Source organism: Salmo salar, chromosome 14 (genome assembly GCF_965601325.2).
Source record: "Salmo salar chromosome 14, fSalSal1, whole genome shotgun sequence".
Classification (NCBI taxonomy): domain Eukaryota; kingdom Metazoa; phylum Chordata; class Actinopteri; order Salmoniformes; family Salmonidae; genus Salmo; species Salmo salar.
The window spans coordinates 106,429,025-106,456,097 of record NC_138304.1 but is presented as its reverse complement, the minus strand read 5'-3'; the positions used below and the strand labels follow the sequence as shown (position 1 = coordinate 106,456,097).

At 42.5% G+C, this 27,073-nt stretch overlaps 1 protein-coding gene across 1 annotated transcript in view; it reads right to left on the bottom strand.

Moving 5' to 3' along the window:
- Positions 1–27,073, bottom strand: part of csmd2 (CUB and Sushi multiple domains 2) — an 854,766-nt gene that overhangs the window by 110,216 nt on the left and 717,477 nt on the right. Inside the window, 4 exon segments of the mRNA XM_082961372.1 lie at positions 158–346; positions 25,506–25,679; positions 26,080–26,253; positions 26,477–26,650. Of these exon segments, the coding sequence (XP_082817498.1) occupies positions 158–346; positions 25,506–25,679; positions 26,080–26,253; positions 26,477–26,650 (711 nt within the window).

Genomic DNA, 27,073 nt, shown 5'->3' with positions numbered 1-27,073 from the left:
GTGTGTGTGTGTTAAAATCACACGGTGTGTGTGTGTGTGTTAAAATCACACGGTGTGTGTGTGTTAAAATCCCATGGTGTGTGTGTGTGTGTGTGTGTGTGTGTGTGTGTGTGTGTTAAAATCACACGGTGTGTGTGTGTGTGTGTCTGGTACTCACACAGACACTTGGGCAGTGTTCGGTCCCAGGTGCCATCTCCCTGACAGGACAGAGCGCTGGTTCCCAGTAGGTAGTAACCAGGGTTACAGCGGTAGGACACCACGGTCTGGAAGCTGTAACGACCGGGGCCTTCGGACAACACCTGTCTGACGCTGTCCTCTACGTGACCTGGCTCTGTGCAGTTAACAACTAGAGGACAGAGGGAGGAAGAATGGAGGGGTCAAATATTTGGAACATTAAGACGAGCTGATGTGTGTGTGTGTATACAAGCAGGAACACACACACACACACACACACACACATACTTGAACATAGAGTACACACTGTACACATGCAGACACATTTCCATATCTCGAACATTGAATGTAGTGCATAACACACAGTTATGTAGCAAGTGCATCTGTGTTAAAGTTGGATTTCTGTGAGGAAATGTGTTACCATCACTTCCTCTACCCATCCATTCTTCTCCCAAAACACCCACCCATTTTTCTCCCAAAACACCCACCCATTCTTCTCCCAAAACACCCACCCATTCTTCTCCCAAAACACCCACCCATTCTTCTCCCAAAACACCCACCCATTCTTCTCCCAAACCATCCATCCATTCTTCTCCCAAACCACCCACCCATTCTTCTCCCAAACCACCCACCCATTCTTCTCCCAAAACACCCACCCATTCTTCTCCCAAACCACCCACCCATTCTTCTCCCAAACCATCCATCCATTCTTCTCCCAAACCACCCACCCATTCTTCTCCCAAAACACCCATCCATTCTTCTCCCAAAACACCCACCCGTTCTTCTCCCAAACCACCCACCCGTTTTTCTCCCAAACCACCCACCCATTCTTCTCCCAAAACAACCACCCATTCTTCTCCCAAAACACCCACCCATTCTTCTCCCAAAACAACCACCCATTCTTCTCCCAAAACACCCACCCATTCTTCTCCCAAAACACACATCCATTCTTCTCCCAAAACACCCACCCATTCTTCTCCCAAACCACCCACCCATTCTTCTCCCAAAACACCCACCCATTCTTCTCCCAAAACACACATCCATTCTTCTCCCAAAACACCCACCCATTCTTCTCCCAAACCACCCACCCATTCTTCTCCCAAAACACCCACCCATTCTTCTCCCAAAACACACATCCATTCTTCTCCCAAAACACCCACCCATTCTTCTCCCAAACCACCCACCCATTCTTCTCCCAAAACACCCACCCATTCTTCTCCCAAAACACACATCCATTCTTCTCCCAAAACACCCACCCATTCTTCTCCCAAACCACCCACCCATTCTTCTCCCAAAACACCCACCCATTCTTCTCCCAAACCAACCACCCATTCTTCTCCCAAACCAACCACCCATTCTTCTCCCAAAACACCCACCCATTCTTCTCCCAAACCACCCACCCATTCTTCTCCCAAAACACTCATCCATTCTTCTCCCAAAACACCCACCCGTTCTTCTCCCAAACCACCCACCCGTTTTTCTCCCAAACCACCCACCCATTCTTCTCCCAAAACAACCACCCATTCTTCTCCCAAAACACCCACCCATTCTTCTCCCAAAACACACATCCATTCTTCTCCCAAAACACCCACCCATTCTTCTCCCAAACCACCCACCCATTCTTCTCCCAAAACACCCACCCATTCTTCTCCCAAAACACACATCCATTCTTCTCCCAAAACACCCACCCATTCTTCTCCCAAACCACCCACCCATTCTTCTCCCAAAACACCCACCCATTCTTCTCCCAAACCACCCACCCATTCTTCTCCCAAACCAACCACCCATTCTTCTCCCAAAACACCCACCCATTCTTCTCCCAAAACACCCACCCATTCTTCTCCCAAAACACCCACCCATTCTTCTCCCAAAACACGCACAGATTCCTTCATCCATCCATCCAGATGAACTATCAAACACAGGAAACAAACAGTGGCTTCATTAGAAGGCTGCTACCTGCTGGCCCCTGTAGCGCTGGGAGAGAGTGATGGATGGAGGGAACACAGGGCCGCTTGGAATGACAGACACCGGGAGGGATGCAGGGAGGAGGGAGGGGGAGGATAGACAGAGAGGAGGCAGAGAGACAGAGGCAGAGGTAGCACGGTAGAGACAGACAGACGTAGAGACAGAGGTAGAGACAGACAGACGTAGAGACAGCGGTAGAGGCAGACAAAGGTAGAGGCAGACAGAGGTAGAGACAGTGGTAGAGGCAGAGGTAGCACGGTAGAGGCAGACAGAGGTAGAGGCAGACAGCGGTAGAGTCAGACAGAGGTAGAGGCAGACAGAGGTAGAGGCAGAAAGCGGTAGAGACAGACAGAGGTAGAGGCAGACAGAGGTAGACAGCGGTAGAGGAAGACAGCGGTAGAGGCAGACAGAGGTAGACAGCGGTAGAGGCAGACAGCGGTAGAGGCAGACAGAGGTAGACAGAGGTAGAGGCAGACAGACGTAGAGGCAGACAGCGGTAGAGGCAGACAGCGGTAGAGGCAGACAGCGGTAGAGGCAGACAGAGGTAGAGGCAGACAGAGGTAGAGACAGACAGAGGTAGAGACAGACAGAGGTAGAGGCAGAGACTACAGGAAAAGGAGGACCGAGCACGCCCCCATTCTCATCAACGGGGCTGTAGTGGAGCAGGTTGAGAGCTTCAAGTTCCTTGGTGTCCACATCAACAACAAACTAGAATGGTCGGTCCAAACACATCAAGACAGTTGTGAAGAGGGCACGACAAAGCCTACTCAGGAAACTAAAAAGATTTGGCATGGGTCCTGAGATCCTCAAAAGGTTCTACAGCTGCAACATCGAGAGCATCCTGACTGGTTGCATCACTGCCTGGTACGGCAACTGCTCGGCCTCCGACCACAAGGCACTACAGAGGGTAGTGCGTACGGCCCAGTACATCACTGGGGCTAAGCTGCCTGCCATCCAGGACCTCTACACCAGGCGGTGTCAGAGGAAGGCCCTAAAAATTGTCAAAGACCCCAGCCACCCCAGTCATAGACTGTTCTATCTACTACCACATGGCAAGCGGTACCGGAGTGCCAAGTCTAGGACAAAAAGGCTTCTCAACAGATTTTACCCCCAAGCCATAAGACTCCTGAACAGGTAATCAAATGGCTACCCGGACTATTTACATTGTGTGCCCCCCAACCCCTCTTTTTACACTGCTGCTACTCTCTGTTTATCATATATGCATAGTCACTTTAACTATACATTTAATGTAAACACTACCTCAATTTGGCTGACCAACCAGTGCTCCCGCACATTGGCTAACCGGGCTATCTGCATTGTGTCCAGCCACCCACCACCCACCAACCCCTCGTTTACGCTACTGCTACTCTCTGTTTATCATATATGCATAGTCACTTTAACAATACATTCATGTACATACCACCTCAATTGGGCCGACCAACCAGTGCTCACGCACATTGGCTAACCGGGCTATCTGCATTGTGTCCCGCCACCCACCAACCCCTCTTTTACGCTACTGCTACTCTCTGTTCATCATATATGCATAGTCACTAAGGTAGAAGCAGGGACAGAGACAGAGGGAGACAGAAGAAGACAGACAGAGATGGAGAGAGAAAGACTGAGGGAGACAGAAGAAGACAGACAGAGATGGAGAGAGAAAGACTGAGGGAGAAGCCTTGATGGTTCTTGCCCAGCGTTTGACAAACATTTGAATTCATAACAGATGTTATCAATAAACTTGTTCCCACACACACAGAGCTAAGAAGGGGTAGAGACAGGAGAGGAGGATGTAGGATTGGACATAACTTCAATATGTTATTTCTCTGAACATATAAATATATATTTTTTAAAACATCACAAAATTCACTGAGAAAACATACAGTAGGATGAAGAAACAATACTCCAAGCTGCAGCTCTATACTACATGTCAGACTTAGAGAACTGATACTACATACTCATTGTTAGGGTGTGGTGTGGGAGGTCCATGGTTGTCTTTTGACAATTTCTTTCCATTACTCTTGTCTTACTAAAAGGTTTGTCCAAATTGAATGTTAGGTACTATAGTTGTTGAATATTATATGAATCCTATAAATGAAAATGGCCAATTTGGGTGCAAACAATTAACATAATTTCTCAGATATCAAATCATATTTCAACAAAATACTGATCTTATCTGTTTCTAACTACAGAAAGGATTTCAGAACAATCTGTTATGGCTTTCTGAAATGACATGGAACGATCAGTTCCATAGATAGTAAAACAAATATTTTAAACTAAAATATTACAATGACTGACCAATAGCACTGGAGTAAAATCTCTCTCTCTCTCTCTCTCTCTTCTCTCTCTCTCTTCTCTCTCTACACGCTAGCAACCCGGCCAAAACTGCATCCTCAATTACCTCAACACTAAATCATCCACAAATAGCTGGTATAATATACTAATAAGATATTCCTTTATGAATAATGCTGACCTTTAGAGCACACAATTTACAACCTGAGGGGGTAATCATCATTTATATACTCTATACGCATCTATGTTTAGCATAATATAGCATAAGGGTTCCGATTAGACTTCACATTGACTACATATTGTCTTGGGGGTATCCTAAGAACAGTGGGCTGGAGCAACGTTAATATTTTCTTTATTTTATGGGGGTCTCCTGAGCACACATTTACAAAGACAGAAAAGCAAAACAGGAAAAGGGCAAGTTAGAGAGACAGAGAGAGAAAGAGATAAGAGACAGAGAGAGAAAGACAGAGAGAGTGACAGAGAGTGAGAGAGACAGAGAGAGTGACAGAGAGTGAGAGAGACAGAGACAGAGAGAGAGAGAGAGAAAGACAGAGAGAGTGAGAGAGACAGAGAGATAGAGACAGAGAGATAGAGACAGACAGAGACAGAGAGAGAGAGAGAGAGAGAGAGAGAGAGAGAGAGAGAGAAAGACAGAGAGAGAGAGAGACAGAGAGACAGAGAGATAGAGACAGAGAGAGTCAGAGAGTGAGAGAGATAGAGACAGAGAGAGAGAGAGAAAGACAGAGAGAGAGAGACAGAGAGACAGAGAGATAGAGACAGAGAGAGGCAGAGAGACAGAGAGAGAGAGAGAGAAAGACAGAGACAGAGAGACAGAGAGAGGCATCTCTCCACAACATTGCCCACCTAATGTGCTTAGTAGTTGACACAAAGAGGGAGAAATGAATAGTTGAACAGTTTTGAATAAATTAATTTCTTCCAAAATTAAGAAGAAGCAAGAGAACAATTGAGAGAGAGAGATTTCATCTTTTAGGCTAGTTTAACCTGAAGAAACACTCTGCTCAAACAGAGGGATGCTATGTTAGCTAGCTGGTTATAACAGAGGGATGCTATGTTAGCTAGCTGGTTATAACAGAGGGATGCTATGTTAGCTAGCTGGCTATAACAGAGGGATGCTATGTTAGCTAGCTGGTTAAAACAGAAGGATGCTATGTTAGCTAGCTGGTTATAACAGAGGAATGCTATGTTAGCTAGCTGGCTATGACTATCCAACACATCACTGGAACTCTTCCAAGTCAAGGTAAGCTTTTGGTTTTACTAATGTATTACCACCGAGGCCTGCCAGAGTAAGTGCTAAACTGCTTGCTGACTGTACACTGTAACGTTACTGCATGATTGTAGCAGGTTTACTAACGTGTCAGTTCTATTAGCTACAGTTGAAGTTTACATACAACTCTTAACCAAATACATTCGCTAGCGGGATGCCTATCCCTAAACTCCGATTTTCACAAAAAGTTGAATTGTGTAATAGGATACACACTACAGTTGTACTAGGGCCCATATCAAAAGTAGTGCACCGAAAACAGAATAGAATAGCCATTTGGGATGTGCAGTTGAAGTCAGAAGTTTACATGCTCCTTAGCCAAATACATTTAAACTCAGTTTTTCACATTTCCTGACATTTAATCCTCGTAAAAAATCCCTGTCTTAGGTCAGTTAGGATCACCACTTCATTTTAAGAATGTGAAATGTCAGAATAATAGTAGAGAGAATTATTTATTTCAGCTTTTATTTATTTCATCACATTCCGAGGGGGTCAGAAGTATACATACACTCAATTAGTATTTAGTAGCATTGCCTTTAAATTGTTTCTGGTAGCCTTCCACAAGCTTCCCACAATAAGTTGAGTGAATTTTGACCCATTCCTCCTGACAGAGCTGGTGTAACTGACTCAGGTTTGTAGGCCGCCTTGCTCGCACACACTTTTTCAGTTCTATCCACAAACTTTCTATAGGATTGAGGTCAGGGCTTTTTGATGGCCACTCCAATACCTTGACTTTGTTGTCCTTAAGCCATAACTTGGGATGTATGCTTGGGGTAATTGTTCATTTGGAAGACCCATTTGCAACCAAGCTTTAACTTCCGGACTGATGTCTTGAGATGTTGCTTCAATATATCCACATAATTTTCCATCCTCATGATGCCATCTATTTTGTGAAGTGCACCAGTCCCTCCTGCAGCAAAGCACCCCCACAACATGATGCTGCCACCCCCGTGCTTCACGGTTGGGATGGTATTCTTCGGCTTGCAAGCCTCCCCCTTTTTCCTCCAAACATTACGATGGTCATTATGGCCAAACAGTTCTATTTTTGTTTCATCAGACCAGAGGGCATTTCCCCCGAAAAGTACGATCTTTGTCCCCATGTGCGGTTGCAAACCGTAGTCTGGCTTTTCTATGGCGGTTTTGGAGCAGTGGCTGCCTCCTTGCTGAGCGGTCATTCAGGTTATGTCAATATAGGACTCGTTTTACTGTGGATATAGATACTTTGTACCTGTTTCCTCCAGCATCTTCACAAGGTCCTTTGCTGTTGTTCTGGGATTGATTTGCACTTTTGCCCCAAAGTACGTTCATCTCTAGGAGACAGAACGCGTCTCTTTCCTGAGCGGTATGACGGCTGCGTGGTCCCAAGGTGTTTATACTTGTGTACTATTGTTTGTACAGATGAACGTGGTACCTTCAGGCGTTTGGAAATTGCTCCCAAGGACCAGACTTGTGAAGGTCTACAATTTTTTTTCTGAGGTCTTGGCTGATTTCTTTTGATTTTCCCATGATGTCAAGCAAAGAGGCACTGAGTTTGAAGATAGGCCTTGAAATATATCCACAGGTACACCTCCAATTGACTCAAATTATGTCAATTAGCCTATCAGAAGCTTCTAAAGCCATGACATCATTTTCTGGAATGTTCCAAGCTGTTTAAAGGCACAGTCAACTTAGTGTATGTAAACTTCTGACCCACTAGAATTGTAATACAGTGAATTATAAGTGAAATAATCTGTCTGTAAACAATTGTTGGAAAAATGACTTGTGTCATGCACAAAGTAGATGTCCTAACCGACTTTCCAAAACTATAGTTTGTTAACAAGAAACTGGTATAGTGGTTGAAAAACACGTTTTAATGTCTCTAACCTGAGTGTATGTAACTGTATGTTGACTAGGACGTTACTTTAGCTAATGACAACAATATAGGCTGTGTAGCAGGTTGGCTTGGAAAGTTTATTTTTACTTGGTCACGTACAGCTGATGTGTTGTGCATTGAAGTCCACAAGTGAAGGGAAGAGGTGAAAGGAGGAGAGCGCATAACATAAATGCGAGAAGGACTACAACGTGGCTGCTATGAAAGTGAACTGTGTTTACGCGTGATCAGGGGTGTATTCATTCTGACGATTCTGTTCAAAAAACCTTTTATTAAACAGAAGCTAACAGAACAAAACGGGGATAAACATAACTGAATTTGTCAAATAGAAACTCTCGTTTGCAACTGTTGAACTTATGATTACACCCACTATCAGCTAGATACAGGCAAGAGTGTGCAAGGCGGTATTGAATGTGTCACTGTCTGTCCAGATCACTGTCAACTCAATACTGTCTCTCGACCTGTGTGCACCTACGTTGTAAATGTCATTCATAGTCTAGGTTGTAACAACCTCATGATGGGTACAGGGACAACTAGAGTATCATGTAGTAGCCTGAACCTCTCTATGTTACATTGAACTGGGTGAATGGAATATGAATGACAGTCATCCAATATGCTGTAATAGAAATAAGACAATGCTCGTTAAAATACAATATCACCATCCATCCTCATCTTCAACGCCACCGACCGCCACTGGTACACACACATATATACACACGCTCGCTCAAACACACACGAGCCAAGATAAAGGACAGAGAACGAGGTTGGAAAGTAGGAGAGTAGGAAAGGAGAGAAGGACAGAAAAGAAGGAAAGGAGAGAAGGATAGGTGAGAGGGATAGGAGAGAGGATTAGGAGAGAAGGAGAGGGGGAGAAGGAAAGGAGAGAAGGAAAGAGACAAAAAGGGAGAATGACAGATGAGGCAGATTTCTACTGAGAGTGTTTATAATACAGAGACAGGGAAGAGGAGCAAGTGGAACACTGTAATTAAGGTGATCAATCTGATGACAAACATGTCCCAAAGCTGCTTAAATCAAAACAAATCAATCTGTCACCGACAACGACAGGTGTAGACTTTACTGTGAAATGCTTAGGAACCCTTCCCAACAATGCAGAGATTAAAAATAAAATAGTAAAACAAGAGGAATAAAATAAACAAGAATGGAGCTATATACAGGAAGTACCAGATCAATGTGGAGCTATATACAGGAAGTACCAGATCAATGTGGAGCTATATACAGGAAGTACCAGATCAATGTGGAGCTATATACAGGAAGTACCAGATCAATGTGGAGCTATATACAGGAAGTACCAGATCAATGTAGAGCTATATACAGGAAGTACCAGATCAATGTGGAGCTATATACAGGAAGTACCAGATCAATGTGGAGCTATATACAGGGAGTACCAGATCAATGTGGAGCTATATATAGGAAGTACCAGTACCAGATCAATGTAGAGCTATATACAGGAAGTACCAGATCAATGTGGAGCTATACACAGGAAGTACCAGATCAATGTGGAGCGATATACAGGAAGTACCAGTTCAATGTGGAGCTATATACAGGGAGTACCAGTACCAGATCAATGTGGAGCTATATACAGGGAGTACCAGATCAATGTGGAGCTATATACAGGAAGTACCAGATCAATGTGGAGCTATATACAGGAAGTACCAGATCAATGTGGAGCTATATACAGGGAGTACCAGATCAATGTGGAGCTATATACAGGGAGTACCAGATCAATGTGGAGCTATATACAGGAAGTACCAGTACCAGATCAATGTGGAGCTATATACAGGAAGTACCAGATCAATGTGGAGCTATATACAGGAAGTACCAGATCAAAGTGGAGCTATATACAGGAAGTACCAGATCAATGTGGAGCTATATACAGGAAGTACCAGATCAATGTGGAGCTATATACAGGAAGTACCAGATCAATGTGGAGCTATATACAGGAAGTACCAGATCAATGTGGAGCTATATACAGGGAGTACCAGATCAATATGGAGCTATATACAGGGCATACCAGAACCAGATCACTGTACAGAGGTACAAGGTATTTGAGGTAGATATGTACATGAAGGCAGGGTAAAGTGACTAGACATCAGGATAGATAATAATAAGGTATTTGAGGTAGATATGTACATGAAGGCAGGGTAAAGTGACTAGACATCAGGATAGATAATAATAAGGTATTTGAGGTAGATATGTACATGAAGGCAGGGTAAAGTGACTAGACATCAGGATAGATAATAATAAGGTATTTGAGGTAGATATGTACATGAAGGCAGGGTAAAGTGACTAGACATCAGGATAGATAATTATAAGAGTAATATAAATAACAGAGTAGCAGAAGCAAATTATGAGTGTAAAAGTGTGTGTGTGTGTATGTAATGTGTGAATGTGTGGGACTGTAAAAGTAGTTTGTGTGAATGAGTGTGTATATTTAGTCTAGTGAGTGTGTATATAGTGTGTATATATATAGTCTAGGGAGTGTGTATATAGTGTGTATATATATAGTCTAGGGAGTGTGTATATAGTGTGTATATATATAGCCTAGTGAGTGTGTATATCGTGTGTATATATAGTCTAGGGAATGTGTATATAGTGTGTATATTTTGTCTAGTGAGTGTGTATATAGTGTGTATATATATAGTCTAGTGAGTGTGTATATAGTGTGTATATATATAGTCTAGGGAGTGTGTATATAGTGTGTATATATATAGCCTAGTGAGTGTGTATATCGTGTGTATATATAGTCTAGGGAATGTGTATATAGTGTGTATATTTTGTCTAGTGAGTGTGTATATAGTGTGTATATATATAGTCTAGGGAGTGTGTATATAGTGTGTATATATAGTCTAGGGAGTGTGTATATAGTGTGTATATATATAGCCTAGTGAGTGTGTATATCGTGTGTATATATAGTCTAGGGAATGTGTATATAGTGTGTATATTTTGTCTAGTGAGTGTGTATATAGTGTGTATATATATAGTCTAGGGAGTGTGTATATAGTGTGTATATATAGTCTAGTGAGTGTGTATATAGTGTGTATATAGTGTGTATATATAGTCTAGTGAGTGTGTGTGTGTGTATACAGTGTGTATATATAGTCTAGTGACTGTGTACATAGTGTGTATATACAGTTGAAGTCGGAAGTTTACATACAACTTAGCCAAATACGTTTCCCTGGGATAGGGTCAAGTTTCCTGAATATCTGCCTGCCTGACGTGCCCAAAGTAAACTGCCTGTTGCTCAGGCCCTGAAGCCAGGATATGCATATAATGGTAGCATTGGATAGAAAACACTCTGAAGGTAAAATAATATCTGAGACTAACAGAATTGATATGGCAGGTTTTTTTTCTTTTTGAGGTCCCAGGCTCTTATAATGGAAACCTATTGTTCCTATGTAAATCCGTCTCCCAGATTGCAATTCCTATGGCTTCCAGTAGATGTCAACAGTCTTTAGTCAAGATTTCAGGCTTGTTTCTTCAAAAATGAGCAAGAATTTTTAGGTTTTGTGTAGAGACCACCGGTACAGTATCAGTCTTTCGTCGGGCGAGCAGGGCGCGCGATTACAAATTTTACTTTCCTATTGAACATACTACTTTCCGTATTAAATATTATAGTTTATTTACATTTTAGAGTATTAAATAGAAATGTCGTTTGACTTGTTTGGACGAAGTTTAGCGGTAGCTTTTTTGGATTCCTTTGTCTGCATGTTGAACGAGTGGATTACTGATATTGATGGCGCCAACTAAACAGACTTTTTGGGATATAAAGAAGGATTTTATCTAACAAACGACCATTCATGTTGTAGCTGGGACCCTTGGGATTGCAAACAGAGGAAGATCTTCGAGGTAAGTGATTTATTTAAGTTGCTATTTGTGATTTTGTGCAGCCTGTGATTGAAAAATATGTTGATGTTGGGCGCCGTCATCAGACAATCACATGCTATGCTTTCGCTGTAAATCCTATTGTAAATCGGACAACAAAGTTAGATTAACAATAATCTGTTGGGGCTAGGGGGCAGTATTTTCACGGCTGGATAAAAAAAACGTACCCGATTTAATCTGGTTACTAATCCTACCCAGTAACTAGAATATGCATATACTTATTATATATGGATAGAAAACACCCTAAAGTTTCTAAAACTGTTTGAATGGTGTCTGTGAGTATAACAGAACTCATTTGGCAGGCAAAACCCTGAGACATTTTCTGACAGGAAGTGGATACCTGATGTGTTGAATTACCTTTAAGCCTATGCCATTGAAACACACAGGGGTTGATTAATGTTTTGGCACTTCCTATTGCTTCCACTAGATGTCACCAGCCTTTACAAAGTGTTTTGAGTCTTTTACTGTGAGATCTGACCGAACAAGAGCCTTGGAACGGTGATGGTCGATTAGACTCTGGCGCGCGAGTTCATGTTGGGTACCCTCGTTCCAATACGTTATAAAAGAGAATGCATTCGTCCACCTTGAATATTATTCATGTTCTGGTTAAAAAAGGCACTAATGATTTATGCTATACAACGTTTGACATGTTTGAACGAACGTAAATATATTTTTTCCCCTCGTTCATGACGAGAAGTCCGGCTGGCTTAGATCATGTGCTAACAACACGGAGCTTTTTGGACATAAATGATGAGCTTTTTTGAACAAAACTACATTCGTTATGGACCTGGGATTCCTGGAAGTGACATCTGATGAAGAGAATCAAAGGTAATGGATTATTTACATAGTATTTTCAATTTTAGATCTCTCCAACATGGCCGTTTGTCTGTATAGCAAAGCGTATTTTTCTGGGCGCAGTGCTCAGATTATTGCAAAGTGTGATTTCCCAGTAAGGTTATTTTTAAATCTGGCAAGTTGATTGCGTTCAAGAGATGTAAATCTATAATTCTTTAAATGACAATATAATATTTTACCAATGTTTTCTAATTTTAATTATTTAATTTGTGGTGCTGACTTGACTGCCGGTTATTGGAGGGAAACGATTTCCTGAACATCAACGCCATTGTAAACCGCTGTTTTTGGATATAAATATGAACTTGATAGAACTAAAAATGCATGTATTGTCTAACATAATGTCCTAGGAGTGTCATCTGATGGAGATTGTTAAAGGTTAGTGCATCATTTTAGCTGGTTTTATGGTTTTGGTGACGCCTGTCTTTGAATTGACAAAACATTACACACAGCTATTGTCAATGTACTCTCCTAACATAATCTAACTTTATGCTTTCGCCGTAAAACCTTTTTGAAATCGGACAACGTGGTTAGATTAAGGAGATGTTTATCTTTCAAAGGGTGTAAGATAGTTGTATGTTTGAAAAATTTGAATTTTGACATTTATTTGGTTTCAAATTTGCCGCTCTTGAAATGCACCTGCTGTTGATAGGGTGCACCACGGGTGGCACGCTAGCGTCCCACATAGCCCCAGGAAGTGAAATGATTTAAAATAGTTGTATGTTTATGAATGTTTAATACGATTAGGATTATTTATTGGAATTGTGCGCCCTCCAATTTCACCGGATGTTGTCGACAGGTGTCCCGCTTGCGGGACGCCTATCCCTAAACTCAGATTTTCACAATTCCTGACATTTAATCCTAGTAATAATTCCCTGTTTTAGGTCAGTTAGGATCACCACTTTATTTTAAGAATGTGAAATGTCAGAATTATAGTAGAGAAAATTATTTATTTCAGCTTTTAATTCTTTCATCACATTCCCAGTGGGTCAGAAGTTTACATACACACAATTAGTATTCTGTAACATTGCCTTTAAATTGTTTAACTTGGGTCAAACATTTCGGGTAGCCTTCCACAAGCTTCCCACAATATATTGGGGGAATTTTGTCCCATTCCTCCTGACAGAGCTGGTGTAACTGAGTCAGGTTTGTAGGCCTCCTTGTTCACACATGTTTTTTCAGTTTTGCCCACAAATGTTCTATTGGATTGAGGTCAGGGCTTTGTGCTGGCCACTCCAAGAACTTGACTGTGTTGTCCTTAAGCCATTTTGCCACAACATTGGAAGTATGCTTGGGGTCATTGTTCATTTGGAAGACCCATTTGCGACAAAGCTTTAACTTCCTGACTGATGTCTTGAGACGTTGCTTCAATATATGCACATCATTTTCCTCCTCATGATGCCATCTATTTTGTGAAGTTCACCAGTCCCTCCTGCAGCAAAGCACCCCCACAACATGCTGCTGCCACCCCCGTGCTTCATGGTTGGGATGGTGTTATTCGGTTTGCAAGCCTCCCCCTTTTTCCTCCAAACATAACGATGGTCATTATGGCCAAACAGTTCTATTTTTGTTTCATCAGACCAGAGGACATTTCTCCAAAAAGTACGATCTTTGTCCCCATGTGCAGTTGCAAAACGTAGTCTGGCTTTTCTATGGCGGTTTTGGAGCAGTGGCTTCCTCCTTGCTGGGCGGCCGTTGAGGTTATGTCGAAATAGGACTCGTTTTACTGTGGATATAAATACTTTTGAACCCGTTTCCTATAAGCATCTTCACAAGGTCCTTTGCTGTTGTACTGAGATTGATTTGCACTTTCCGCACCGAAGTACGTTGATCTCTAGGAGACAGAACGCGTCTCCTTCCTGAGCGGTATGACGTCTGCGTGGTCCCATGGTGTTTATACTTGGGTACTATTGTTTGTACAGATGAAAGTGGTACCTTCAGGCGTTTGGAAATTGCTCCCAAGGATGAACCAGACTTCTGAAGGTCTACAATTGTTTTTCTGAGGTCTTGGCTGATTTCTTTTGATTTTCCCATGATGTCAAGCAAAGAGGCACTGAGTTTGAAGATAGGCCTTGAAATACATCCATAGGTACACCTCCAATTGACTCAAATTATGTCAATTAGCCTATCAGAAGCTTCTAAAGCCATGACATCATTTTCGGGAATTTTCCAAGCTGTTTGAAGGCACAGCCAACTTAGTGTATGTAAACTTCTGACCCACTAGAATTGTGATACAGTGAATTATAAGTGAAATAATCTGTCTGTAAACAATTGTTGGAAAAATTACTTGTGCCATGCACAAAGTAGATGTCCTAACCAACTTGCCAAAACTATAGTTTGTTAACAAGAAATTTGTGGAGTGGTTGAAAAACGTGTTTTAATGACTCCAACCTAAGTGGATGTAAACTTACAATTTCAACTGTATAGTCTTGTGAGTGTGTATATAGTGTGTGTATATATAGTGTGTATATATAGTGTGTGTATATAGTCTTTATATATAGTGTGTATATACGGTCTAGTGAGTGTGTATATAATGTCTACTTAGTGTGTATATAGTGTGTATATATAGTCTAGTTAGTGTGTATAAAGTTTGTATATGTAGTCTAGTGAATGTGTATGTAGTGTGTATATATAGTGTGTATATATAGTCTAGTGAATGTGTATATAGTGTGTATATATAGTCTAGTGAGTGTGTATATACTGTGAATATAGTGTGTATATAGTGTGTATAAATAGTCTAGTTAGTGTGTCTGTAGTGTGTATATAGTGTGTATAAATAGTCTAGTTAGTGTGTATATAGTGTGTATATAGTGTGTATATATAGTCTAGTTAGTGTGTATATAGTGTGTGTATATAGTGTAGTGAGTGTGTATATAGTGTATATATAGTGTATATATAGTCTAGTCAGTGTGTATATAGTGTATATATAGTGTGTATATAGTGTGTATATATAGTCTAGTTAGTGTGTATATAGTGTGTGTATATAGTGTAGTGAGTGTGTATATAGTGTATATATAGTGTATATATAGTCTAGTCAGTGTGTATATAGTGTATATATAGTGTGTATATAGTGTGTATATAGTGTATATATAGTGTGTATATAGTGTGTATATATAGTCTAGTGAGGGTGTACATAGTGTGTATATAGTGTGTATATATAGTCTAGTGAGTGTATATATAGTGTGTATATATAGTCTAGTGAGGGTGTACATAGTGTGTATATAGTGTATATATAGTGTGTATATATAGTCTAGTCCGTGTGTGGAGTCTGTGAAAGATAGACAGTGCAGATAGTGTGGGTACCATTAAATGACTATTAAGCAGTCTGACTATTTAGCAGTCTTATGGCTTGGGGGTAAAAGCAGTCTCGGAGCCTGTTGGTCCAACAACCGATGCTCCGGTACCGTTAGCCGGGTATCAGGTGGTGTCAGGCGGTGTCAGGCGGTGTCAGAGGAAGGCCCGAATAATTGCTAAAGATTCCAGCCACCAAAGCCATAGCCTGTTCATTCTGCTACCGTCTGGCTAATGGTTAGGGCTGTTTTCATACAGAAGTTAAATCTGCTTCATGTTTTGTTGTTCTTGTCACCATACTAACGAGTATCGTCTCTGCCCTACTTCCCACAGATACTGCCATACATTTCCCTTCATGGAGACACCTTCTCCATCTTCTTTCCACAGATACTGCCGTACATACCCCATTCAAACTGAGGAAGGACATTGCCGAGACTCTCTTCTCCTTTCTTATAAAAAGTTAATATCACTATTTTCTTTCATTATTCTCTCCTCTTTTAAAATCACCCTCATTACTCCATCAGGGATTGGCTCTGTCACACGAGGGCCATGGCCTCATAAGCTGTCCCTTTCTGCGCCTGTCAGAAAAACCCTGAGCTGAGGGGGCTTTGAGACAGACACGGGAGTCAAGACACATCGCCTGTCTGGAAAATGCAAACCCTTTTCACCAGGCTAAATTAAATGATCATGCTTTTGTCCTCTCGGTTCTATTGCTTCAGAGATAAGACCAGGCGTACGGCATCGAGCACTCTCGACCATTGCTACTCCCCGGCTACAAGGCCCTCCCCCACCCTCTTTTCGGAAAATCAGATCACGCCTCGATATGTGGTGATCACTGTTCAATGTTGGTCTGACCAATCGGAATCTATGCTTCAAAGATTGTATTGATCAAGTAGACTGGGAAGTGTTCCGGTTGCCTCTGAGAATAGTATTGATGTATACACTGACTCAGTGACTGGGTTTATCAGGAAGTGCATAGAGGATGTTGTTCCCATGGTGACTGGGTTCATCAGGAAGTGCATCGAGGATGTTGTTCCCATGGTGACTGAGTTTATCAGGAAGTGCATAGAGGATTTTGTTCCCATGGTGACTGGGTTCATCAGGAAGTGCATAGAGGATGTTGTTCCCATGGTGACTGGGTTCATCAGGAAGTGCATAGAGGATGTTGTTCCCATGGTGACTGAGTTTATCAGGAAGTGCATAGAGGATGTTGTTCCCATGGTGACTGAGTTCATCAGGAAGTGCATAGAGGATGTTGTTCCCATGGTGACTGGGTTTATCAGGAAGTGCATAGAGGATGTTGTTCCCATGGTGACTGAGTTTATCAGGAAGTGCATAGAGGATGTTGTTCCCATGGTGACTGGGTTTATCAGGAAGTGCATAGAGGATGTTGTTCCCATGGTGACTGAGTTTATCAGGAAGTGCATAGAGGATGTTGTTCCCATGGTGACTGGGTTCATCAGGAAGTGCATAGAGGATGTTGTTCCCATGGTGACTGAGTTCATCAGGAAGTGCATAGAGGATGTTGTTCCCATGGTGACTGGGTTTATCAGGAAGTGCATAGAGGATGTTGTTCCCATGGTGACTGAGTTTATCAGGAAGTGCATAGAGGATGTTGTTCCCATGGTGACTGAGTTTATCAGGAAGTGCATAGAGGATGTTGTTCCCATGGTGACTGAGTTTATCAGGAAGTGCATAGAGGATGTTGTTTCCATGGTGACTGGGTTCATCAGGAAGTGCATAGAGGATGTTGTTCCCATGGTGACTGAGTTTATCAGGAAGTGCATAGAGGATGTTGTTCCCACTGTGATGATTAGAACTTATCAAAACTAAAAACTGTGGATAAATCGCAGCATTCACGCAAAACTAAAAGCGCAAACTACCACATTTAACCACGTCAAGGTGTCTGGGAACATGGACGTGTCCAAACTGCCTCAGTCAAAGAGGCAGTCAAAGAGGCAAGGGACAGGCAGCCATGTCGAGGATGCTGTTACCTCGCTCTCGGACAAGCTAAACAACATTTTCACCTGCTTCAAGGAAAACACAGAACCGCCAACACTGGCCACCGCCTCTCACGAGGACTGTGAGCTCTCGTTCTCTGTGACCGAAGTGAGTAAGAAATGTAGACGTGTTAGCATTCGTCAGGCATACCCTAACCGCGTCCTCAGAGCATGTGCAGACCAGCTGGCTGGAGTGTTTAATGACATATTAAATCTCTCCCTATCCCAGTCTGTTGTCCCCAATTTGCTTCACGATGTCCACCATTGTTCCTGTACCCAAGAAACTATCGCCCCATAGAAGTCACTCTGTCATGATGAAGTGCTTTGAGAGACTAGTTAAGGATCATATCACCTCCGTCTTACCTGACACCCAGGACCTACTCCACTCTAAACCAGGGGCTAGACCTTAGGTACAGACTCTTTTCTACCTGATGATGAATTACATCTGATGTCCCAGGTCTAAATCAGTCCCTGATTACAGGGGAACAATAATAGAAAAAGAAAAGCAGTGAAACTGGCTTGGAGATCCAGAGTTGAGTTTGAGGGCTTTAGACCCACTACAATCTGCATACCATCTGCATACCACACCAACAGATCTACGGATGATGCAATCGCCATCGGATTGCGCACTGCCCTATCCAATCTGGACAAGATGAATACCAATGTAAGAATGCTGTTCATTGACTACAGCTCAGCCTTCAACCTCCAAGCTCATCACTAAGCTCGGGGCCCTGGGTCTGAACCCCTTTCTTGTATAACAGGTTTGGTTATGTTTCCACTTGCCTCTAAAGAAAGGTGTATTTAATGTTCAAGCATTCTTATTGGTTGGTTCAACTCTGATGACAATAAGGCTTGTTGTGATTGGCCCCGCTTGCAGATAGGGGGAGATCGCGAACGTCAGGTCTTCCCAATATGAAAATGTGATCCAAGGGGTAGGTCACGTTCTGAATACTGTTTTATATTTTACAATGTGTACAAGTTTGCTGTACATTACTGATTTATACGTGTGTGGGTATATGGTACCTGTTAGGGATTGAGGGGCTTTCTGGGATGTGCTTTGGCATATGATTGCTGTAAATAAGTGTGTTAGCTAGCATACACCGACGTAATGGTCACATAAGCCCACTGCTAACACAGTTGTCTTCATGCTACAGATTTTACCATCGACAACCATCAACACCATTAAGCCCAACTAACGTGCTGTTTCCTATTTAACAACAGAAATAAATTATGCTCAACTGGGACCACTGGCTGATGTGCTTTATTTGGACAAAACACAACGCAAGGAGAGTACGATTTACATCTGTTACACTTGTGCAACTAGGATTTCCTGACGGGCCGACCCCAGTTGGGGAAAGTAGGCAACAACACCTCCGCCATGCTGATCCTGAAACCCACAAGGGTGCGTGCTCAGCCCCCTCTCCCTGTACTCCCTGTTCATCCATGACTGCGTGGCCATTCATATCTCCAACTCAATCATCAAGTTTGTTGTCGACACAACAGCGGTAGGCCTGATTACCAACAACAACGAGACAGCCTACAGGGAAAAAGTGAGGGGCCTGGTGGAGTGGTGGCAGGAAAATAACCTCTCCCTCAACGTCAACAAAATGAAGGAGCTGATCATCCACAACGTTGGGGCCGCAGTGGAGAAGGTGAAAAGCTTGTCAGCACATCACTGACATTCTGAAATGGTCCATTCACACAGACAGTGTGGTGAAGAAGGTGCAGGAGGCTTAATTCATTTGGCTTGGCCCCTAAGAAACTTCTACAGATGCACAATTGAGTGGCTCCTGTCAGGCTGTATTACCACCTGTTACAGCAGTTGCCCTGTCTACAAGCGGAGGACTCTCCAGAGGGTGATGCGGTCACCTGTTCACCCAGCTATCATCTAGAAGGCGAAGACAGTACAGGTGCATCAAAGCTGGGACCGAGAGACTGGAAAAACAGTTTCGATCTCCAGGCCATCAGACTGTTAAATAGTCACCACTAGTAGCTCTGAACCTTAGTCACTGGTCTAGCCAGCTACCACTCGGTACTCTACCCTGCACCTTCTGCCCTATGCACATAGTCATTGAACGCTGGTCACTTTAATAATGGAACACTGGTCACTTCAGTAGTGTTTACATACTGTTTTATCCACTTTATAAGTGTATATATATATATATATATATATATATATATATATATATATATATATATATATATATATATATATATATATATATATACTTATAAAGTGGGTATATATATATATACACTGTATTCTACGGCTCATCCTTCTTGGTATTACTTCATATGTACTGTATAGTACCTTCAGAAAGTATTCACACCCCTTGACTTGTTCCACATCCTGAATTTAAAATTGATTCAATTGATATGTTGTGTCACTGATCTACACACAATACCCCATAAGGTCAAAGTGGAATTGTGTTTTTAGAAATGTTAACAAATTCATTAAAAATGAAAAGCTGAAATGTATTGAGTCAACAAGTGTTTAACCCCTTTTTTTATGGCCAGCCTAAATAAGTTCAGGAGTAGAAGTGTGCAATAATAGTGTTTAACATGATTTTTGAATGACTACTTAATCTCTGTACCCCCCACACACACAATTATCTGTAAGGTCCCTCAGTCGAGCAGTGAAATCCAAACACAGATTCAACCACAAAGACCAGGGAGGTTTTCCAATGCCTCGCAAAGAAGGGCACCTATTGGTAGATGGGTAAAAAAAAACACATACATTGAATATCCCTTTGAGCATGGTGAAGCTATTAATTACACTTTAGATGGTGTATCAATACACCCAGTCACTACAAAGCTACAGGCCTCCTTCCTAACTCAGTTGCCAGAGAGGAAGGAAACCGCTCACCATGATGCCAGTGGGGACAGTTACAGAGTGTATTTGCTGTGATAGGAGAAAACTGAGGATGGATCAACAATATTGTAGTTACTCCACAATACTAACCTAAATGAAAGAGTAAAAAGAAGGAAGCCTGTACAGAATACAAATATTCCAAAACATGCATCCTGTTGCCAATAAGGCACTAAAGTAAAGTACCACGTGAGTACCGCGTTCCATATTTGTCAAGCATGGTGGTGGCTGCATCATGTTATGGGTATTCATGTCATCGGCAAGGACTAAGGAGTTGTTTTAGGATGAAAATAAATGGAATAGAGCTAAGCACAGGCAAAATCCTAGAGGAAAACCTGGTTCAGTCTGCTTTCCAACAGACACGGAGACAAATTCACCTTTCAGCAGGACAATAACCTAAAACACAAGGCCAAAAATACACTGGAGTTGCTTACCAAGACACATCAAATCAAAATCGTATTGGTCACATACTGTACACAATGTTTAGCAGATGTTATTGCGGGTGTAGCGAAATGCTTGTGTTTCTAGCTCCAACAGTGCAGTAGTATCTAACAATTCACAACAATAGAGACAAACCTAAGTAAAATAATTGAATTAAGAAATATATGAATATTAGAATGAGCAATATCGGAGTGGTATTCATTAAAACACAGTAGAATATATTACAGTATACACATAGAAAATGAGTAAACATTATTAAAGTGACCAGTGATTCCATGTCTATGTATATGGGGCAGCAGCCTCTAAGGTTCAGGGTTGAGTAACCGGGTGGTAGCCGGCTAGTGATGGCCTTGAGATAAAAAGCTGTTTTCAGTCTCTCGGTCCCAGCTTTTATGCACTTGTACTGACCGAGTCTTCTGGATAGTAGTGGGGTGAACAGGCCGTGATACAGCCTGTGATACAGCCCGACAGGATGCTCTCAATTGTGCATCTATAAACGTTTTTTGAGGGTCTTAGGGACCAAGCCGAATTTCTTCAGCCTCCTGAGGTTGAAGAGGTGCTGTTGCCTTCTTCACCACACTGTCTGTGTGGGTGGACCATTTCAGATTGTGAGTGATGTGTACGCTGAGGAACTTGAAGCTTTTCACGTTCTCCTCTGCGGTCCCGTCGATGTGGATAGGGCCGTTTTCCTTCGGCTGTTTCCTGAAGTCCACGATCAGCTCCTTCATTTTGTTGAGGGATAGGTTATTTTCATGGCACCACTGTTGTGTCGTCTGAAAACTTGATGATTGAGTTAGAGGCGTGCGTGGGCACGCAGTCACAAGTGAACACTGAGTACAGGAGGGGGCTGAGTACACCCCCTTGTGGGGCCCCCGTGTTGAGGATCAGCGAAGTGGAGGTGTTGTTTCCTATCTTCACCACCTGGGGGGCGGCCCGTCAGGAAGTCCAGGACCCAGTTGCACAGGGAGGGGTTCAGATCCAGGGCCTCGAGCTTAATGATGAGCTTGGAGGGTACTATGGTGTTGAAGGCTGAGCTATAGTCAATAATCAGCATTCTTACATAGGTATTCCTCTTGTCCAGATGGGATAGGGCAATGTGCAATGTGATGGCGATTGCATCGTATGTTGATCTATTGGGGCGGTACGCAAATTCAAGTGGGTCTAGGGTGTCAGGTAGGGTGGAGGTGATATGATCCTTAACTAGCCTCTTGAGGATACCCTAGGATAGGGGGCGCCACAGCGCATTTTGAAAAAAAATCGTTCCCATTTTCAACGGCCTACTAATCAAACTCAGAAGATAGGGCATGCATATACTTATTATATATGGATAGAAAACACTCTAAAGTTTCTAAAACTGTTTGAATGGTGTCTGTGAGTATAACAGAACTCATTTGGCAGGCAAAACCCTGAGACATTTTCTGACAGGAAGTGGATACCTGATGTGTTGTATTGAGTTTAAACCTATCCCATTGAAAAACACAGGGGTTTAGGAATATTTTGGCACTTCCTATTGCTTCCACTAGATGTCGCCAGTCCTTTCACAGTGGTTTGAGCCTTATAGAGTCAAAACTCAGTGAATGACAGGAGTTTGAAATTGGTCACAGGGGATGGGCCATCACCATTATGACGCCGGCGGCCATGTCTGCCCCCACCTTTGGAAACGGTTTTAAAGGCAATGAAATCATCCCCCTCGAATCTTATTGGCTCTCTTGGTGTTAGAGGCCCTGAACATTTATTTTATACAACGTTTGACATGTTTGAACGAACCTACATGCGCGAGGATTGCTTTCAGTATGAAGTGCAGAGCTGCGTTTGGAGAGAGCCATAGGACGCGCTACCAACATCAGGCTAATGGAACGTGAAGTATGGCCTTTTTGACCGAAAATACATCTGTTGTGGACCTGGGATGCTTTCTGATGAAGACAACTAAAGGTAGGCGATTATTGACAATATTATTGAAGATGAGATGGTTCATACTGTTGCGTCCAAGATGGCGCCGAGCACTGTATATTAGCTGATTTTCTGAGTATCGCATCTCCTTTTATCGCAAAGTGTGATTACCCAGTAAAGTTAATTTAAAATCTGGTATGACGGGTGTTCTCAAGAGATATTCATCTATAAATGTTAGATTGACAATATACATTTAAAAAATCGTTATAGTATAGCAATTTATTGAAACGTAGCATTGTTTACCGGGACGCTTTTGAGGGGAAATTAGGTAGTCAACGTCAGACAGAGATGTAAAATGCTGTTTTTATATATAAATATGACCTTTATTGAACAAAAGAATGCATGCATTGTATAACATGATGTCCTAGGGGTGCCATCTGATGAAGTTTGTAAAAGGTTAGTGCTACATTTAGCTGTTTATTGATAATATGTGATGGAAGTGGTTGGTCGGAAAATGGCTATGAAGCTGCTTTTTACGATGGACTCATCTAATATAATCTAATGATTTGCTTTTCCTGTAAAACCTTTTTGAAATCGGACGACGTGGGTCGATTCAGGAGAGGTGTATCTATAAAAAAAAAAAATATATATTTTTTATTTTTTTTAAAAATTATGATAATTTTTTAATGCTAATTGGCGATATGATTTTTCGCTGGATTTTGATCCCGCTAACGGGATCAGATGCTCAAGAGGCTAGCTGAGGACGCGACTAGTGATTCCGTTTTGTCTGTTTGAGGGAATAACTACACTGTTTGGTATTCAACCACATCACCATTCACCTTGCCATGGTTACATTTTTACATTTTTTTTTACATTTTTAGTCATTTAGCAGACGCTCTCATCCAGAGCGACTTACAGTAGTGAATGCATACATTTCATACATTCTTTTTCTCCGTACTGGTCCCCCGTGGGAATCGAACCCACAACCCTGGTGTTGCAAACACCATGCTCTACCAACTGAGCCACACGGTGGTTCGCGCTTTCAGATTTGTTGAGCATGCTGCCCTCTCTCCACGGTTTCTGGTTTGGTTTTAATATATATTAATCATAGTGGGGACAACATCCCCTAAACACTTCCTGATGAACTCAGTCATCGTATTTGTGTCTTCCTGAATGTTATTCTCTGAAACTACAAGGAACATATCCCAGTCCGAGTGATCAAAAACATCTTCAAGCACAGATTCCGATTGTTCAGACCAGAATATACCTTAGCACGGTTACTTCCTGTTTGAGTTTCTGCCTATAAGAGAGCAGCAGGAGGAGCAAAATAGAGTCTTGATCTGATTTGCCCGAAGGGAGGGCGGGGGCAGCGTGAGTACTACAGTCAATGTGTTGATAGAACTTTCCTCAAATTTGCTTAAAATGTTAAAATCCCCAGCTACAATTAATGCTGCATCAGGATATGTGGACAGTATATTCGGAGAGAGCCAATATTCCATGAAACAGAGTATGTTAAAGTCTCTGATGTCTCTCTGGAAGGAGATCCTCGCCCTGAGCTCGTCTACTTTATTGTCCAGGGACTGAACATTAGTGAGTAATATACTCGGTAGCGGTGGATGGTGTGCACGAATAGAAGTCCACTCCAAATACCTCATATTGGATCAGCCTCTGGGATAAGTTAAATTGCCCTGGGGGGGTACGAACAAAGGACCCAATTCGGGAAAGTTGTATTCCTGGCCATAATTCTGGTGAGAGACTGAATGTTCCTGAGTGGCCTAGTTACAGTTTTGACTTAATAAATCGGCTTGAACATCTATGACAAGACTTTAAATGTCTGTCTAGCAATGATTAACAAGCAACTTGAACAGAGCTTGAAGAATATTCTAAATAATTGTTTAATGAATATTGTACAATCTATATGTGCAAAGCTCTTAGAGACTTACCCAGAAAAACTCACAGCTATAATCGCTGCCAAAGGTGATTCTAACATGTATTGACTCAGGCGTTTAAATACTTATGTAAATGAGATATTTCAATATTTCATTTTCAACAAATTTACAAACATTTCAAAAAACATTGTCCATGTCATTACAGGGTATTGTGTGTAGATGGGTAAGAAAAAAAATCTATGTATTCCATTTTGAATTCAGGCTGTAACAACAAAATGTGGAATAAGTCAAGGGGTATGAATACTTTCTGAAGGCGCTGTATATGCCTACAAGAATCAAGACATTTAACGGGTCTGGGCGACTAAACATTCCAAGTCTCCAGAAAGGTGACATCACTGCGCTAAACTAAACTAGCTCTGAGCTTGCTAGCTGACACATGCACAACACACCCCAACGTCTCTGTCAATATCACTGACCAATATGAGCAAAGACATTTTACGGGCGACAGTAATGCTAAGTTCTTTAATTCTACGGAAAGATAACAGTACTCTGCGAAGCTAAACTAAACTAAACTAAACTAAACTAATCTAGCTAAACTAAACTAATCTAGCTATCTGACATGCAACGTCAGCCTCACAGATTAAGCCAGGAAATACGCTTTTTTGTCCAGACATCTTTATTCAACACTTTATGTGTAAATATTACCTACACATCCCATACGTGGCTCACCTCTTTCCCATAGCAGGGAACGAAAATAATACAGTCCTCTCTGTACATTCTCCAGACTTACTTTTACACTTGGGTAGGGTGTTGCTCCACTGTCCGTTGGACTGGCAGTGAGACTTGACAGCCCCCTGTAGGACGTAGCCGGTGTTGCACGCGAAGCGCACAATATCGTTCAGGTTGAACTGCGTTCCCTGGGTAAAGCCAAAGGTAGGGTTGCCCGGATGACCACATGTGATCGCTATGGAGACAAGAAAAAAATATACACAATATCTATCGCTTAACATGTCTGAAGTTATTAGAAGCTGTCAACACTATCCCGAAACACATCAGTCATATGTTTTCAAATATTATTCCACCTTAGCCAGTAGGTCCCTAGTCCTAGCCAATGATATTCATGACTCTATAGGAAAACGCTAATCTATAAATCCCCATACACCTATCAGGAGACACTCGGGTTGCACAATTCCGCAAACTTTCCCAGAATACACTGGTTTCCCAGAAATCCCGGTTGGAGAATTCCTGTATTGCTTTTAACCCCTCCTAATTCTGGGAATGTTCCAACTGGGATTTCTGTAAAAGCCTGGTAGATTATTTTTTTTTTCAATCCATAAGCAAAGCCACTATCTCTGGGTACTTACGGACACAGACAGGGGTGCGTCCGGACCAGCGGTGGTCCTGTTCGCAGATGCGTACAGACACCCCGATGAGTCTGAATCCCGGGTTACACTGGTAGACCACACTACCTCTGTAGTTATAGTTCTCTCCTATGATCTGACCGTTCACTATCGGTTCTGGGGTACCACAGTGACCCGCTAGAGAGGAGGGACAGAACAGAGAGAGACAAAGAATACAGTCACATATGTATACAGGGCTATATTCTGTTTGTCATAAATAAGTTATATAGTCATATAAAACACAATGGTTGACCAAACACTATGATCTGGTTCTTTATGAAAAATAGCTTGAAATACAAAATGAGATTGAACTGGTTAAAATTTGGTTGTAACTTTCTCTAGCTGGTTCTGGTTCTCTTACCGAGACACTGGACCTGAGATCCACTCCAGAGGCCATTGGACATGCACTCTCTGACCCGGGAACCAACCAGCGTATAGCCTGTGTTACAGGAGAAGATGGCTGTCGCTCCGAACACAGTCAGAGTCCCGATCTTATTCCCATTCGGAGGAGTGCCCAGGTCCCCACAGGAGATTACTGAGGAGGAGAGGAGAGGAGAGGAGAGGGGAGGAGAGGAGAGGAGAGGAGAGGAGAGGGGAGGGGAGGGGAGGAGAGGAGAGGAGAGGAGAGGAGAGGAGAGGAGAGGAGAGGAGAGGAGAGGAGAGGAGAGGAGAGGAGAGGAGAGGAGAGGAGAGGAGAGGAGAGGAGAGGAGAGGAGAGGAGAGGAGAGGAGAGGGGAGGGGAGAGGGGAGGAGAGGGGAGGAGAGGAGAGGAGAGGAGAGGAGAGGAGAGGAGAGGAGAGGAGAGGAGAGAGGAGAGGAGAGGAGAGGAGAGGAGAGGAGAGGAGAGGAGAGGAGAGGAGAGGAGAGGAGAGAGAAGGGGAGAGGAGGGGAGAGGAGGGGAGAGGAGAGGAGAGGGGAGAGAAGGGGAGAGGAGGGGAGAGGAGGGGAGAGGAGAGGA